Here is a 14,127-nt window from a genome sequence, read left to right as displayed (position 1 = left end):
TGCATGGCTGTATGGGCACTGCATTCAGAGGACCCGCTGATCCTTGTCATCCCCATGGAGATTCAGCAGCACCGCAGCAATCCATCCATGCTTTGTCTCTGAGATAGAGTGTGTTGTACATGCTTTGAGCCAGATGCGATTCCATTTCATCTGATTAAATCCCTACACTCGTTAACCGCAAGCATTAAAAAACTAGCAGGTAATTGTGTGTGTGTGTGTGTGTGTGTGTGTGTGTGTGTGTTAGAAAGAAGAAAAACAATCTTTCTTCTCTCTTTCTTTCTGTTAACACTGGAATGTTTTGTGGTTGTGGATGAGGTGGTGGAGAGAGTCAAGGCACTGCTCACTTGTTTGCTCGGACAGATTAAGTCATCAATTTGTAAATGTTGTGCATTTATGGGGAAGGTCTTTCTGTAGCATAGAGAAATAATTAGAGAGGAGGAGAGCTGGAGTGGAGGTGGATAAAAGAAAGACTCATAGAGAAAAAGAGAGAGACGAGAGGTATGACTCTTAATATTCACTGTCTCCCCACCATGCCCTTGGTTTTTTCCATTTCTCCTTGCTTGGAATGGGCATAGGGGAGCAATTGTAAAATGCCCTTACCTAGTTCTAAATCTTCAACTGTGACCAGGTTTCTCCTCCACAGAAGCCTTTCCCATGAACATTAATTAAAACAATGAGGGGGAAAGGTTAATTATGATAATAACATTATAATATAGCATGGGTTATTATAATTTAGGTTCCCACCTCATTCAAAAATGTTTCCCTTTAGTATCACATTTCAGTGCCATTAGCTAAAAGATAATTTCCTTGAAAGTACAGGCACAGGAATGGTCAAAGAGCAATATAGTAACTCGATTCTGTTCCCATTTAACGCACCATGAGTTTCTATACAATGGGGGCCTCCCCTGATCTCTGCACTGAGCTTGAGTTTGGCTGAGAGAGCAGAGGAGAAGAGCAGCTGCTGTGTAACCAACTGTGCCTTTATAGACACTGGTAGCTGTTTGCATTTCACTCTGTCCTCTTGACAATTTCCAACACAACAATTTGTTTTCTTTGGCATAAGAGGAGACAGGCCTAGCTGGTCCAACTTTTCATACTTACACAAAATGGTCATGAGTTTGTGTGGTAATGTGTGGGACCGGACTGCTGCTGGTTATACCTACCTGGTTTGCTGTCTCCTGCTGAGTGCCTTCCAGCTGTGGTTTGGCATGTCACGTGGCCTGCCTCGTTTGCTTTTCAATGTTCCCCCTACTCAAATAGGCTGTAATTACAAGCTTAAAAAGGTTTAGTGGTCCAGTAAACTACATAATCACCCCCACCCCCACTCGCCTGAATTAACCCCAGTCATCAGTTGCAGTCCAGTAAAGCACAGTCAGCCTAAAGCATGTGCAACCCTCTCTTATTACCCTGTGACTGTGAAGTAGCAGGTGTGTGTGGCAACATGCATCACCTTGAAACATGTTATATGTAGCTTTCTACAGCCTCATTGCTGGAATGTGTAATGACAGCGAAGAACTGGTTCACAACCCCCTATTGTTTAAACTTCTCTCAGGTCAGTGATACCCTTTAGCCGCTGCCATCACCTGTCTTTATCCACTAAATGTACCAGCTACACAAGAATGTGTCTGGTCATGTCTGATCAAGAACAATTCTACATACAACATAAGACCCACACGCACAATACAATCTAAGAAATGCCATCATAATGTAACTGTATGAGCTGTAAAAAAAAAAAATGCACAGCAAAAATAAGCATACTTGTTGCAAACAGTAGGTATTTCATATAGCAGAAAATAAGTATTGAGTACAGTTGTATATAATGCACACCTTGGGTATGTGTGTATGAATGCAAGTGGTAGAATTCCCAGAGCTACTGACTGTGCAAAATATACATCTGTTCTGCAACATGTAAATCAATTCAAATACTTCCACCTATGCTTCCAAATGAAGTGGTCCTCAGCTCTCCTCATGCCCTAAACTTTTGTTAATCTCTGGCCATCAAATTTTGCATGTTATGCTTTGGATCATTACTGCAGGTCTGGATTTAATGATGTAGCATCTCATCCAGCTACAGAAAGCTTAGTGGTTTACTTTGAATATGATCTGTAATCCAGACCATTTCCCTGCTTTAATTGTAGACACATTTCCCCAAGTGCAACCAAATCAAGTGGATTTGTTCCCTACCCGTAGGCGCTGCAACACACCCTCATCCCTAAACCAACAAAAGATGTTTTTAACATGGAGCAACTAATTAGTGTGCTAAAGATAAGTTTTGACACATTTCCTTTTTTTTTTTTTTTAATCTCCAAGACAGATTAAATGGCAAAAAAGGGCTTCTATTGGGTGAAATTTCTCTAGCTTTTCCTGGTTGTAGAATAAGTCTTTCTAAAAACACGGGCTGTGAATTATTCATGTGCTGGCTTTGTGTTCATTTAGTTAGTTGTGAACTTCGCATCGCTGCCCTATGAAAGAGGTTCTTCAGCATTCCCAACCACTATAAGCCAGTCAGGCAGTAGGCATCTTAAACCCTGGCCTCCAGTTGTTTTCTAAATGTGAGATAGTCTTTTGCCCCACCCTCACAAAATTTGACCACACATATGCACACACACATTTTTGTGATCTTATTATTCATACTAGGGTCTTAGGATGAGATGGGGTTGCAAAAGCTTTGTGCTGTTATTTTCTTTTCCTTTACTTTCTCTCTCTATTGCTCTCCCTTCAAAGCCCGTTTGTTGCTCCTTAATGAGGGCCAGTGCTGCAAATTTATGCCACCTACACAAAAAGGAATTTGCTGTGGCTTTTGTCTCTGAGAGTCACATCTTCAGAAATTGCATCTCTCATTTGATATCGAAAGAGAAGGTTCATGGTGCCATTCAATGCTGTCTCCATGACTAAGGCAACAATAACCACTCGATTTTCCCGTGGAAACAGTGAGCATGTATGCAGATGTTGGAGGTAATCTGGGAGCTTGTGGGCCTGGCAAGCTCAACGTTAACACTAACTGAGCTTCTGGCGGAGGAACAGTAAACTTCGTCTCAATATCTGTTTATTCAGAAGCCCATGGAGAGAGGTGGAAGCCTATGCTATTTCCTAGAGAAGGAACACCTCTGAGATGGTCTGTTGATGTGATACTCTGAGGACACCTCTACCAAAAAGGCCCCCGGATGCAGCCCCAGGCATTCCCAAGGGGCAGCTCAGTTTCCATGGGGATTAGGCCCATCGAATACATAGGTGAGACAGCAGAAGAGATCCAACTGAAAAAGACCCATACACCTGAAAAGAGTTCCCTAGTGATTTTGGCTGTGTAGAAACTTCCTGACAGGAAAACAATACTGTAGTGCCTGCTATGCAGTTTTCTTGGCAGAGCGGACAATTAATGGAGGTTATGGCTAGATGCTGACTCTGGGACCACCCACTGGTGTCGAGCTTAGTGTTCTTAACCATGGAGATATTCACTTATTTTCCTCCAGCTCTAGTTTAAGAATTGCACCTCTTGTCTTGTGTTCTGTACTCTTGGGGAATCATAAGCCATGATTTCAGCACAGGCTCAATATTATAAAGTTAATGTTGTGTGGAAAGCCTCTTTAATCAGAATCACACAAGAAGAGGAGAAATGATGTTTTGAATAGAAAAATGATAATAACACTAATGTGGAAAATGAAGACCAATCAGGGTTGGGAAATGAGCTGGATGGGTTGTCACTAATTATAATGAACTGGATACAAAGAGCAAAAAGAGATGTCCACCATCAGCTCTAGGGAGGCTGTGTTCATTCCACCCAGTCCAGAGAGTGCCAAATGTTGACTAATGAAGAAATATGTCCAAGACCCAGGCTTGAGTTGGAGGAAAACATGAGTTGAAGGAGAATCACAAAGATAAAAGCAACTTCTGAAATGAATCTCTGCACTGAGTGAACTGAAAGATTGCACTTGGTGTTGGTGGTGTGATACAGTGTACTATTGGAGCTGGTCCAGACACCCCTCCTCATCGAAACACCCACAAATGTGCCTGACTTTGGCCACAAAAACATGAAACAATAACTTACAGTACATCACTTTCAAGTAGCACCAGCTCTCTTATTAGTATAATTTTACTGCCTCTAAAATCTGTCCAATGTACAAGTAATTGATTCCCCCTGTGGTGCCAACTCCCTACTCTGGAATCATTTTGGGTAAGGGGTCATTACTGGAGGTAAAGGGGTTCAGGGGCTGGCTGGGGTGAGCAGGGAGTAGAGTTTATATCTGTATTGTGCATGGAGCTGTAGTCTGCTGTTCACAGAGAGGAGGGGTTAGTCCCTGTCTCTTATCTCTCTGACAGAGCTCGGACTCTACACTCAGCCCTTCCATGCTTGGGCCAAGGAGGCCACAGAGGAAACAAGCTTTGAGAGGCCTACTGGTGCTCTAATACTCTTTTCTCTCTGATAAGATTCATGACGGTACAAAAATGCACAGGGAGGACATAGCTCTCCTGGCATGCATGGCTGCAGACATGCTGGAAATTCTGATGAAAGGAGTAGTATATTTGGACAAGACATATCATTAAGATAGGCGGAGGAAAGGCAAGGAGGATGCATCGATATTTTCCATCTGTTCTTTGAATGCTGTTTTTGCATTTTTGGGGGAAAAAAAAAACAAAAAACCAGGGGCTGAGCCTGAGAAAACTTATCCAGGCCAGCTTGCCTAGTGGATTTAAAATATCCAGCCTTTCTTGGGCTACAACAAAGAGTACACTCATACAAATAAGGTATTCATGCATGATATGTATTACACATTATTCAAAATGTGCTGATATAATCTAAATCATATTTACATATTATTTAACATATTTTAATATTATATATTTGACACTATGACAATGTTTATTATCGTTTTATATACGACAATACATTTAATATATAACGAGACATAATGTATATTGTATAGATAATGTATATTGTACTGATATTTCTTTCCATAACAAGGACTTATGAACTTCATCTTCTTTACCTGAGCTGTAACCTGCTCAGATTACCCATTAAATTGTGGGTATATTGCTGTTGCTGCCTTACAGTTCCAGGATCCCCAGTTCGATCCTGAGGATGGGTTACTAACTGTGCAGAGTTAAGCATGTTGTATCCACATGTTTGTGTGGGATTTCTCCAGGTTCTCCATTTTTTCCCACCTCCCAAATACATGCCAGTAGGTGAATTGGCTATGCTACATTGACTCTAGGTGTAAAGGAGTATGTGAAAGTGTGTACATGGTCTCCTTTGATGGATTTGCCTCCAATCCAGAGTTCCTCAAGCCCAGTGTTCCTAGGATTGGCTCCAGATCCACCACAACTATAAAGTGGTTACTGAAGATGAATGAATGTGTACAGTGGTACTTGAAAGTTTGTGAAGCCTTTAGAATTTTCTATATTTCTACACAAATATGACCTAAAACATCATCAGATTTTCACACAAGTCCTAAAAGTAGATAAAGAGAACCCAGTTAAACAAATGAGAGAAAAATATTATACTTGGTCATTTACTGTATTTATTGAGGAAAATGATCCAATATTACATGTCTGTGAGTGGCAAAAGTATGTGAACCTTTGCTTTCAGTATCTGGTGTGACCCTCTTGTGCAGCAATAACTGCAACTAAATGTTTCCAGTAACTGTTGATCAGTCCTGCATACCGGCTTGGAGGAATTTTAGCCCATTCCTCCATACAGAGCAGCTTTAACTCTGGGATGTTGGTGGGCTTCCTCACATGAACTGCTCACTTCAGGTCCTTCCACAGCATTTCAATAGGATTAAGGTCAGGACTTTGACTTGGCCATTCCAAAACATTAACTTTATTCTTCTCTAACCATTCTTTGGTAGAACAACTTGTGTGTTTAGGGTCATTGTCTTGCTGCATGACCCACCTTCTCTTGAGATTCAGCTCATGGACAGAGGTCCTGACATTTTCCTTTATAATTCGCTGGTATAATTCAGAATTCATTGTTCCATCAATGATGGCAAGCCGTCCTGGCCCAGATGCAACAAAGCAGATACTACCACCACCATGTTTCACAGATGGGATAAGGTTCTTATGCTGGAATGCAGTGCTTTCCTTTCTCCAAACATAACGCGTCTCATTTAAATCAAAAAGTTCTATTTTGGTCTCATCCGTCCACAAAACATTTTTCCAATAGCCTGCTGGCTTGTCCATTTGATCTTTGCAAACTGCAGATGAGCAACAATGTTCTTTTTGGAGAGCAGTGGCTTTCTCCTTGCAACCCTGCCATGCACACCATGCTGGTCAGTGTTCTCCTGATGGTGAACTCATGAACATTAACATTAGCCAATGTGAGAGAGGCCTTCAGTTGCTTAGAAGTTACCTTGGGGTTCTTTGTGACCTTGCCGACTATTACACACCTTGCTCGTGGAGTGATCTTTGTTGGTCGACCACTCATGGGGAGGGTAACAATGGTCTTGAATTTCCTCCATTTGTACACAGTCTGTCTGACTGTGGATTGGTGGAGTCCAAACTCTTTAGAGATGGTTTTGCAGCCTTTTCCAGGCCGATGAGCATCAATAATGCTTTTTCTGAGGTCCTCAGAAATCTCCTTTGTTTGTGCCATGATACACTTCCACAAACATGTGTTGTGAAGATCAGACTTTGATAGATCCCTGTTCTTTAAATAAAACAGGGTGCCCACTCACACCTGATGGTCATCCCATTGATTGAAAACACCTGACTCTAATTTCACCTTCAAATTAACTGCTAATCCTAGAGGTTCACATACTTTTACCACTCACAGATATGTAATATTGGATCATTTTCCTCAATAAATAAATGACTAAGTACAATATTTTTGTCTCATTTGTTTAACTGGGTTCTCTTTATCTACTTTTAGGACTTGTGTGAAAATCTGATGATGTTTTAGGTCATATTTATGCAGAAATATAGAAAATTCTAAAGGGCTCACAAACTTTCAAGCACCACTGTAAAAACTGCAAGTGTACACATTATGATTTCCTGAGCTTGAATTTTTAAAAAATCTCTTCACCATGTAAAAATCCAGATACAAATAAAATATTTTTGTGGGTTTTTAATTTTTTTCCCCCTGAGCTTATGCACCCATATTCCAAGAACGCTTTGATATTATGGAATATGTCAGTGGACAGTGGTCATGAGGTAGAATGCGTAGGCAGTATGGGAAGACTGGGTAATCAGGTCCTAATGAGCACTGTTATTGAGCTGTGTAATATGTACCTCCCCTCCCTTCAGCCTCACTCTCCGTGAACCATTTTCTCCTGGAAGCAGTAGTTTTCTAGTAGTCACTGTAACAACAGTAGTGAAGCACTTGTTATTCTGCAGGAGGAAAAGTTCAGTTAGGGAAAAGAAATAGTGTGCTAGAGGTAGTGTTAATGGTTGTTTTTTCTCTCTATGAATATGTTTCTGAATGTTTCTATTCGTGGTGCTATCAGATTAAATGACATAATCACGGACATGGAGTCTATACTGTAGGCATAAGCTCAACATGGGCTAGTACAATAAAGCCAAAATGCAGATAATCTAAATACAATTCATCAACTAGAGTTCGTTTGCACCCTATACAGTTGGCTGACATGACATGGCAGAAGTTCAGCAGTTATTGCCTAAGGTTAGCATTGGTATTAAGAGTCTGATGACAGTTAGATGACAGATAGAGATGAATCAAAGGCTCCCCAGAAGGCAGCATGTCGTCTCTCAGTCTACAGTCTGGGCCATCCAGAGCCATCTCTGGGGTGGGAGTGCGTGTGGGCCAGCCAGCTGTAGAACAGGCCACATTTGTGTTGTCTTATAGCCTCTGGCGTGGCTTTTCCTGAGCTCAGTCACAAGGCCTATGTTCCCATGGCTGTACCACAACCTACAATATGGTTCATGCAAATTCTCATCCGCATTGTGATGTGCTCATCTTTTACTCACTACAAATCTGTTTATACTGTAATGCTACATAAAATCAAATCATGACATTTCTGGGATATGATGGTGTTAGATTGTTGTCAGAAAGTCAGGACATTATGGTTCAGGTGGCTATAAGAATAGTGTCTGTTGAACACAGAGCTTGCTGTTATGGCCAGGTAGAATTAGCCAGAATATAAACATAATGCTGGACAAAAGTGGCAAATAAGAGGAGAAAGAAAGCAAGGAAAAAAAGACTAAAAAAAAGTGGCTGGAGGCAACCTTGCAATTATAAATTTTTGCATTAAATTAGCCAGAGTTTATTCCAGTTACCTCTAATCAGATCACATGGAGATGACCAAGCAATATGAAAGCAGCCCCTTTCTCTGGGAATCACAGTAAACAAGCATGCATGAAGTGACATAAAAACATTCTAATTTATTGTGCTTACAAAAAAAGATGACAAGTTGTGGGTTCAAACTATTTCTGTATATCTTTTATCAAAGGAACTTTTTTTTGTTATTGTTGTTTACCATCCAAAACTTATTTAACTTCTCTGCTTTTTGATGTACAAACCTTTTTGCAATTTCACTTATCATATCTTTAATACAACCCCAAATCCAAAAAAGTTGGCACGCTGTGTAAAATATGTCAGCAACATGTTTCAGAGCAGTTGGGACAGGGGCAACAAAAGAATGAAAAAGTTGTGCAATGCTCAAAAAAAAAACTCATTTGGTTAATTGGCAACAGGTCAGTAACATGATTGGGTATAAAAAGAGCATCCCAGAGATGCTGAGTCTCTCAGAAGTAAAGATGGGGAGGGGTTCACTGCTCTGTGAAAGACTGTGTGGGCAAATAGTGAAACAGTTTCAGAATAACATTCCTCAATGTAAAATTGCAAAAAATTTGGGGATCACATCATCTATGGTACATAATATCATTAAAAGATTCAGAGAATCTAGAGAAATCTCTGTATGCAAGAGACAAAGCTAAAAGCTGACATTGGATGCCTGTGATCTTCAGGCCCTCAGGCGACACTGCATTAAAAGCAGACACGTGTCTGGAGTGGAGATCACTGCATGGGCTCAGGAACACTTCATAAAACCATTGTCTGTGAAAACAGTTCATTACTGCATCCACAAATGCAAGTTAAAACTATATATAAACAATATCCAGAAACACTACCACCTTCTCCGGGCCTGAGCTCTTTAACAATGGACTGAGGTGAAGTGGAAAATTGTCCCAAGGTCTGATGAATCAAAAGTAGAAATTCTTTTTAGAAATCATGGACACCACGTCCTCCAGGCTAAAGAGGAGAGAGACCATCCAGCTTGTTATCAGTGCACAGTTCAAAAGCCAGCATCTGTGATGGTATGAGGGTGCATTAGTGCACATGACATGGGTAGCTTTTACATCAGGGAAGGTATCATTAATGCTGAATGATATATACACATTTGAAAGCAATATGCTGCCATCCAAACAAAATCTTTTTCAGGGAAGCCCTTCCTTTTTTCGGCAAGACAATAACAAACTGCTTTCTGCAAATATTAAAACTGCATGGCACTGTAGTAAAAGAATCTGGGTGCCAAACTGGCCTGCCTGCAGTCCAGACCTGTCTCCCATTTGGCAGATTATTCATCCATCCATCATCTGTAACCACTTATCCTGTGTAGGGTCACGGGCAAGCTGGAGCCTACCCCAGCTGACTATAGGCAAAAGGTGAGATACACCCTGGACAAATCGCCAGATCATCGCAGGGCTGACATACAGAGACAAACAACCATTCACACCTACAGTCAATTTAGAGCCACCAATTAGCCTAACCTGCATGTCTTTGGACTGTGGGGGAAACCAGAGTACCCAGAGGAAACCCACCCAGACACGGGGCGAACATGCAAACTCCACACAGAAAGGCCCCTGTCAGTCACTGGGCTCGAACCCAGAACCTTCTTGCTGTGAGGTGACAGCGCTAACCACTACACCACCATGCCGCCACATTTGGCGCATTATGAAGCCTAAAATATGACAAAGGGGACCCCAAACTGTTGAGCAATTGAAATTGTATATCAGACAAGAATGGGACAGTTCTCTTTCAGAACTATAGCAACTGGTCTCCTTAGTTCCCAAACATTTACAGAGTGTTGTTAAAAGTTGAGGTGACACAACACAGTAGTAAACATGTCCCTGTCATGTTGCTGACATCAAATTCAAAATGAGCATCCATTATCTGTAGCTGCTTATCCTGTACAGGGCTGCAGGCAAGCTGGAGCCTATCCCAGCTGACTATGGGTGAGAGGCAGGGTACACCCTGGACAAGTCACCAGGTCATAGCAGGGCTGACACATAGAGACAAACAACCATTCACACTCACACCTATTTAGGTCAATTTAGAGCCACCAATTAGCCTAACCTGCATGTCTTTTGACTGTGGGGGAAACTGGAGCACCTGGAGGAAACCCACACAGACACAGAGAGAACATGCAAACTCCACACAGAAAGGCCCTTGTCGGCCGCTGGGCTCAAACCCAGGACCTTCTTGCTGTGAGGCAACAGTGCTAACCACTACACCACCGTGCTGCCCCAAAATTAACATATATTTTTCAAAAAACAATAAAATTTCTCAGTTTCAACATTTGATATATTGTCTTTGTACTATTTTCAATGTAATATAGGGTTTCCATGATTTGCAAATCATTGCATTCTTTTCATTTACAGTTTACACAGCATCCCAACTTTTTGGAATTGGAATTGAAATATTATGTGACTCAAATACAGTTAGTTCAGATTGTATGTTTGTATATATCCATATTAAAACAGACTTTTTATCTTTATCATGCCCAAATAAAAGCTTTCATCAAATCACTAACATGGCATATATAAAGGGCTAGGGTGTGTTTTACAGTACAGGCAAATATTGTTTAACAGGCCACTCTAGACTGTTCATTTTTGTACAAGGGACTCCAAGTTGGGTTGATGATTCCACACCTTCTGGCCCATTTTAAGCACTTGACAGGGTTTAATCCATGGCAAGCTCAGGCCCTGGTAATGGGTTTAGAGATGCTGATCTGCAAGTGAAGCATGGGGCCACCAACTGACCCACATGTTCTCATGATAGGAAAGTATGAGAATGGACACTAGTTAACTCGTATATAAAGTTACAAACAGTTAAGGTTATAGTCTGTGAATATTCTACAAGATACTGTTCTGAGACTAGGGGTACTTTGTTGAAAATAACTGAGGAATAAGGGAGACAGGAATGCAGGAAAGGTCATTTTTAAGTGATGCTGTACAGAGCAGTTCCTCTCCTTGTGTCATAGCTGTGCTGTAGACACCATTCTCTATTGTCTACTCTTACCACTTTAAAAGTCCTACAGAGACTGTCTTGTCTTATGAGGATTGGTGGGTTCACCATTTTCCCCCCAAATTGGTCTTACTAATTCCCACCCATTACTTAATGCTCCCCTCTCACATGACATCTACCAAACTTCTGCTCATGCAGCATCACAGCGCAGCATAGCAGCGCAGTGTAACACACTTGGAGGAAAATTCTATCTGCCATATTCTACATTCATGAGCTCACAGATGCCCATAATTGGATAATGTAGCTGTGACAGGGTGAGAATATGCCATCCCTATAACACACATGGCTATGGCATCATCGGGACTCGACTGCTGTCCACTGATATTAAAGGACAAGATTGATTATATAAGGACAGTTGGCACATCATATCTGGCAGACATGCACAAACAGGTGTTACTGATGGTACCGAAACAATAAGAAATGGATATCCACAATTCTATGCGGAAGATTTGTTTAGAAACCTGTATTTCATATTCTGTATTCATGGCAGCACAGCCAAAGGGAAGTGCACTGAAATAAATTTGAGTGGGGTTGTACATCATGGCACTCCTAATGAATGTTTCTGTTTCTACACTTTACTAAGCTTTATAATTGACTTGCCTTTTTCACTGCCATTAATTACATTATTTCATATTCCATTAATTGCTCTAAGAAAGAGACACACCTTGCTTTCTCGCACTAATTAACAACTGCTTTGCCACTTTTTGTTCTTGATGTGTGAGCCGTGTCTCCCCCTTGCATTGCAGCAGCCTGCTTGCACTAGCAAACACATTCATTAATTGATTTACACACTCTGCTCTGTGTGTGTTTTTGCAGCACCCCTATCCCTCAGAAGAACAGAAAAAACAGCTGGCCCAAGACACTGGCCTTACCATATTACAAGTGAACAACTGGTAAGTCAATTGTACTTTTTGTGTTTACATGCAAACAATAGCCTCGCCTCTGGCAAGCAGTGCCTAATTATTTGAATTAATATCCCTCCCAACCCCAACGCCTAACCTCCCTTCCCGTTACCACATCATCTGCCTTCACATCAATCCATCCAGTAGCTCTAGGATTTCTCAAGAGACAACGCATGAGTGTTCTGAGTGTGAACCTAATAGCAATTACCATGAGAAGTGAGCCTTGTATGTCTCTTTAAATCCTCTTGCATGGGACACACAGTTAACTAGCTCTTTTGATTTCTCATTTCCCACTGCTGGAGCCCAAAAAATTTGGAGTGAGATTTCATCCTGGGCCGCATTTCATTTGAGATGGCCATCAGCACGTACTTACCATTATTAGCCGTGTCTAATGAATGGCCCGGGGGGGGGGGTTAGACCACTGAAACCAAACTTACACTTTTGATAGTAGTCTTGTAAAAACCAATGCCACACATGTATTTTCCACAAAGTTTCCAGGTCACAACATAAAACTCCCCCCAGCCTGTGTGAAAGCTTTTATTACATATTTTATAAAGCTAAGAGATTAATATGCACTAATCTGTTTTGTTGAATCAGTTGGCCTGTATGTAGGCAGAACTAGTGTTTAATAGACCCTCTTTGGATGTGGACATCAGCCTAGACTGGAAATACGGGAGACATATTAAAGCCCATTATTGCAAATGTAATTTCTGACAACATAATCCATGTCATTGTTCACTTTGGTACCTTGGAAACAATGACCTACTCACAAAATATGCCTTCAGAGGATTAATTTTTGCAAATCCAGTATTGGTGATGCACAGTCTGAATAAAACGATTTTGTGACCTCATGGTAACCCATGTGAAATTCTTTTGACCACTTTATGTCCTGGAGCACTGGTCATCACATGACTATGTTCCTCATTTAACCAGTTCTTATGTGGCAGGGCTGATAGTGGAATTGTAACAGTTAAATCTCAGCATGTATGTGTGTTATTGTGTCATATTTGTGTTATTAATGATGAGTCAGGAGTGGTTAAAGGCTAGGGCTTTAAGGCTACACCCTGCATGCTGAGATATCTGTGCCTCACATGCATTGTGTTCTACACTGAGTGTGTGTTTTAGTGTGCTTATATGTATGTAAGGGAACTGGGGAAACATGGAAAGTATCTTAAGAGAAAGACAGGGAGGGAGAGAGAAGGAAGAAGAGATAGATATACACACTCCATGGGGTAGAATGTGGGATCTGCAGCGCCATAGGCCTGTAATGCTTGGTTGGAATCTCACCATTGGCCGTCTCCATGGCAACCCCTAGTGATGTTACCTCCTGACCCACTGATTTTAAAGGCAACATCCTGAGCTGGGATTCTATTTATCAGGCAAGTCAAAACACAGAGCCAACACAGCGCCGGGCAGTTCAAAACCAGAGTGATGAAATTCATCAAACAGAGCAAGCAAGAGCAGCTACTCTAGATTAAACCAACATTCTCTCCCTTCACAAACATGCACATTTTATTCACTTATTTTTCAGCCTGTCTCGCTTGAAAATAATTAGGTGATTTATGTTCACATTCAGTGCATTCAATACTATCCTCACATTCAAACCAGTTGTGACTATGTGGCCTTAAAGAAGAGATCAGCTATGCTGCAGTAGACTTGTTAACACACATGTTGTGCTTCATTATTGATGAGGGCCCTGTGGATCAGTAGGCTGGGGATTAAATAAAAACACTACAGCAGGGAAGGGTGTGCACACAGGAATCATTGGTTCAAACATGGCTTTTTGGGCAATTTCAGATTTCTCCAGGGCTCCCACAAAGGCACTCTAGACGTAGATCTGCATGGGAAAATAATAATAATAATAATAATAAAATAAAATAAAAAACCGCATAGCTCAAAACACATGGCAAACATATACTTTTATTCATATCCATGCACACAGTGTTATGCTCACATGAGCACTGAAAC

At 41.2% G+C, this 14,127-nt stretch overlaps 1 protein-coding gene across 4 annotated transcripts in view; it reads left to right on the top strand.

Annotated features, from left to right (window-relative positions):
* meis1b (Meis homeobox 1 b) overlaps window positions 1-14,127 on the top strand; it is an 83,227-nt gene that overhangs the window by 41,000 nt on the left and 28,100 nt on the right. For all 4 annotated transcript variants that reach the window (XR_009655027.1, XM_060925530.1, XM_060925528.1 and 1 more), the window contains exon 9: window positions 12,074-12,150. Coding sequence is in view for 3 of the 4 variants with exons in the window: in XM_060925530.1 (XP_060781513.1) it covers window positions 12,074-12,150 (77 nt within the window). In the remaining variant the exon portion in view is untranslated. The remainder of the gene's footprint in view (window positions 1-12,073; window positions 12,151-14,127) is intronic.

Source organism: Neoarius graeffei, chromosome 7 (genome assembly GCF_027579695.1).
Source record: "Neoarius graeffei isolate fNeoGra1 chromosome 7, fNeoGra1.pri, whole genome shotgun sequence".
NCBI classification, from domain to species: domain Eukaryota; kingdom Metazoa; phylum Chordata; class Actinopteri; order Siluriformes; family Ariidae; genus Neoarius; species Neoarius graeffei.
Note: the sequence above shows the minus strand (reverse complement) of the source record. Positions and strands in the feature narration are given on the sequence as shown.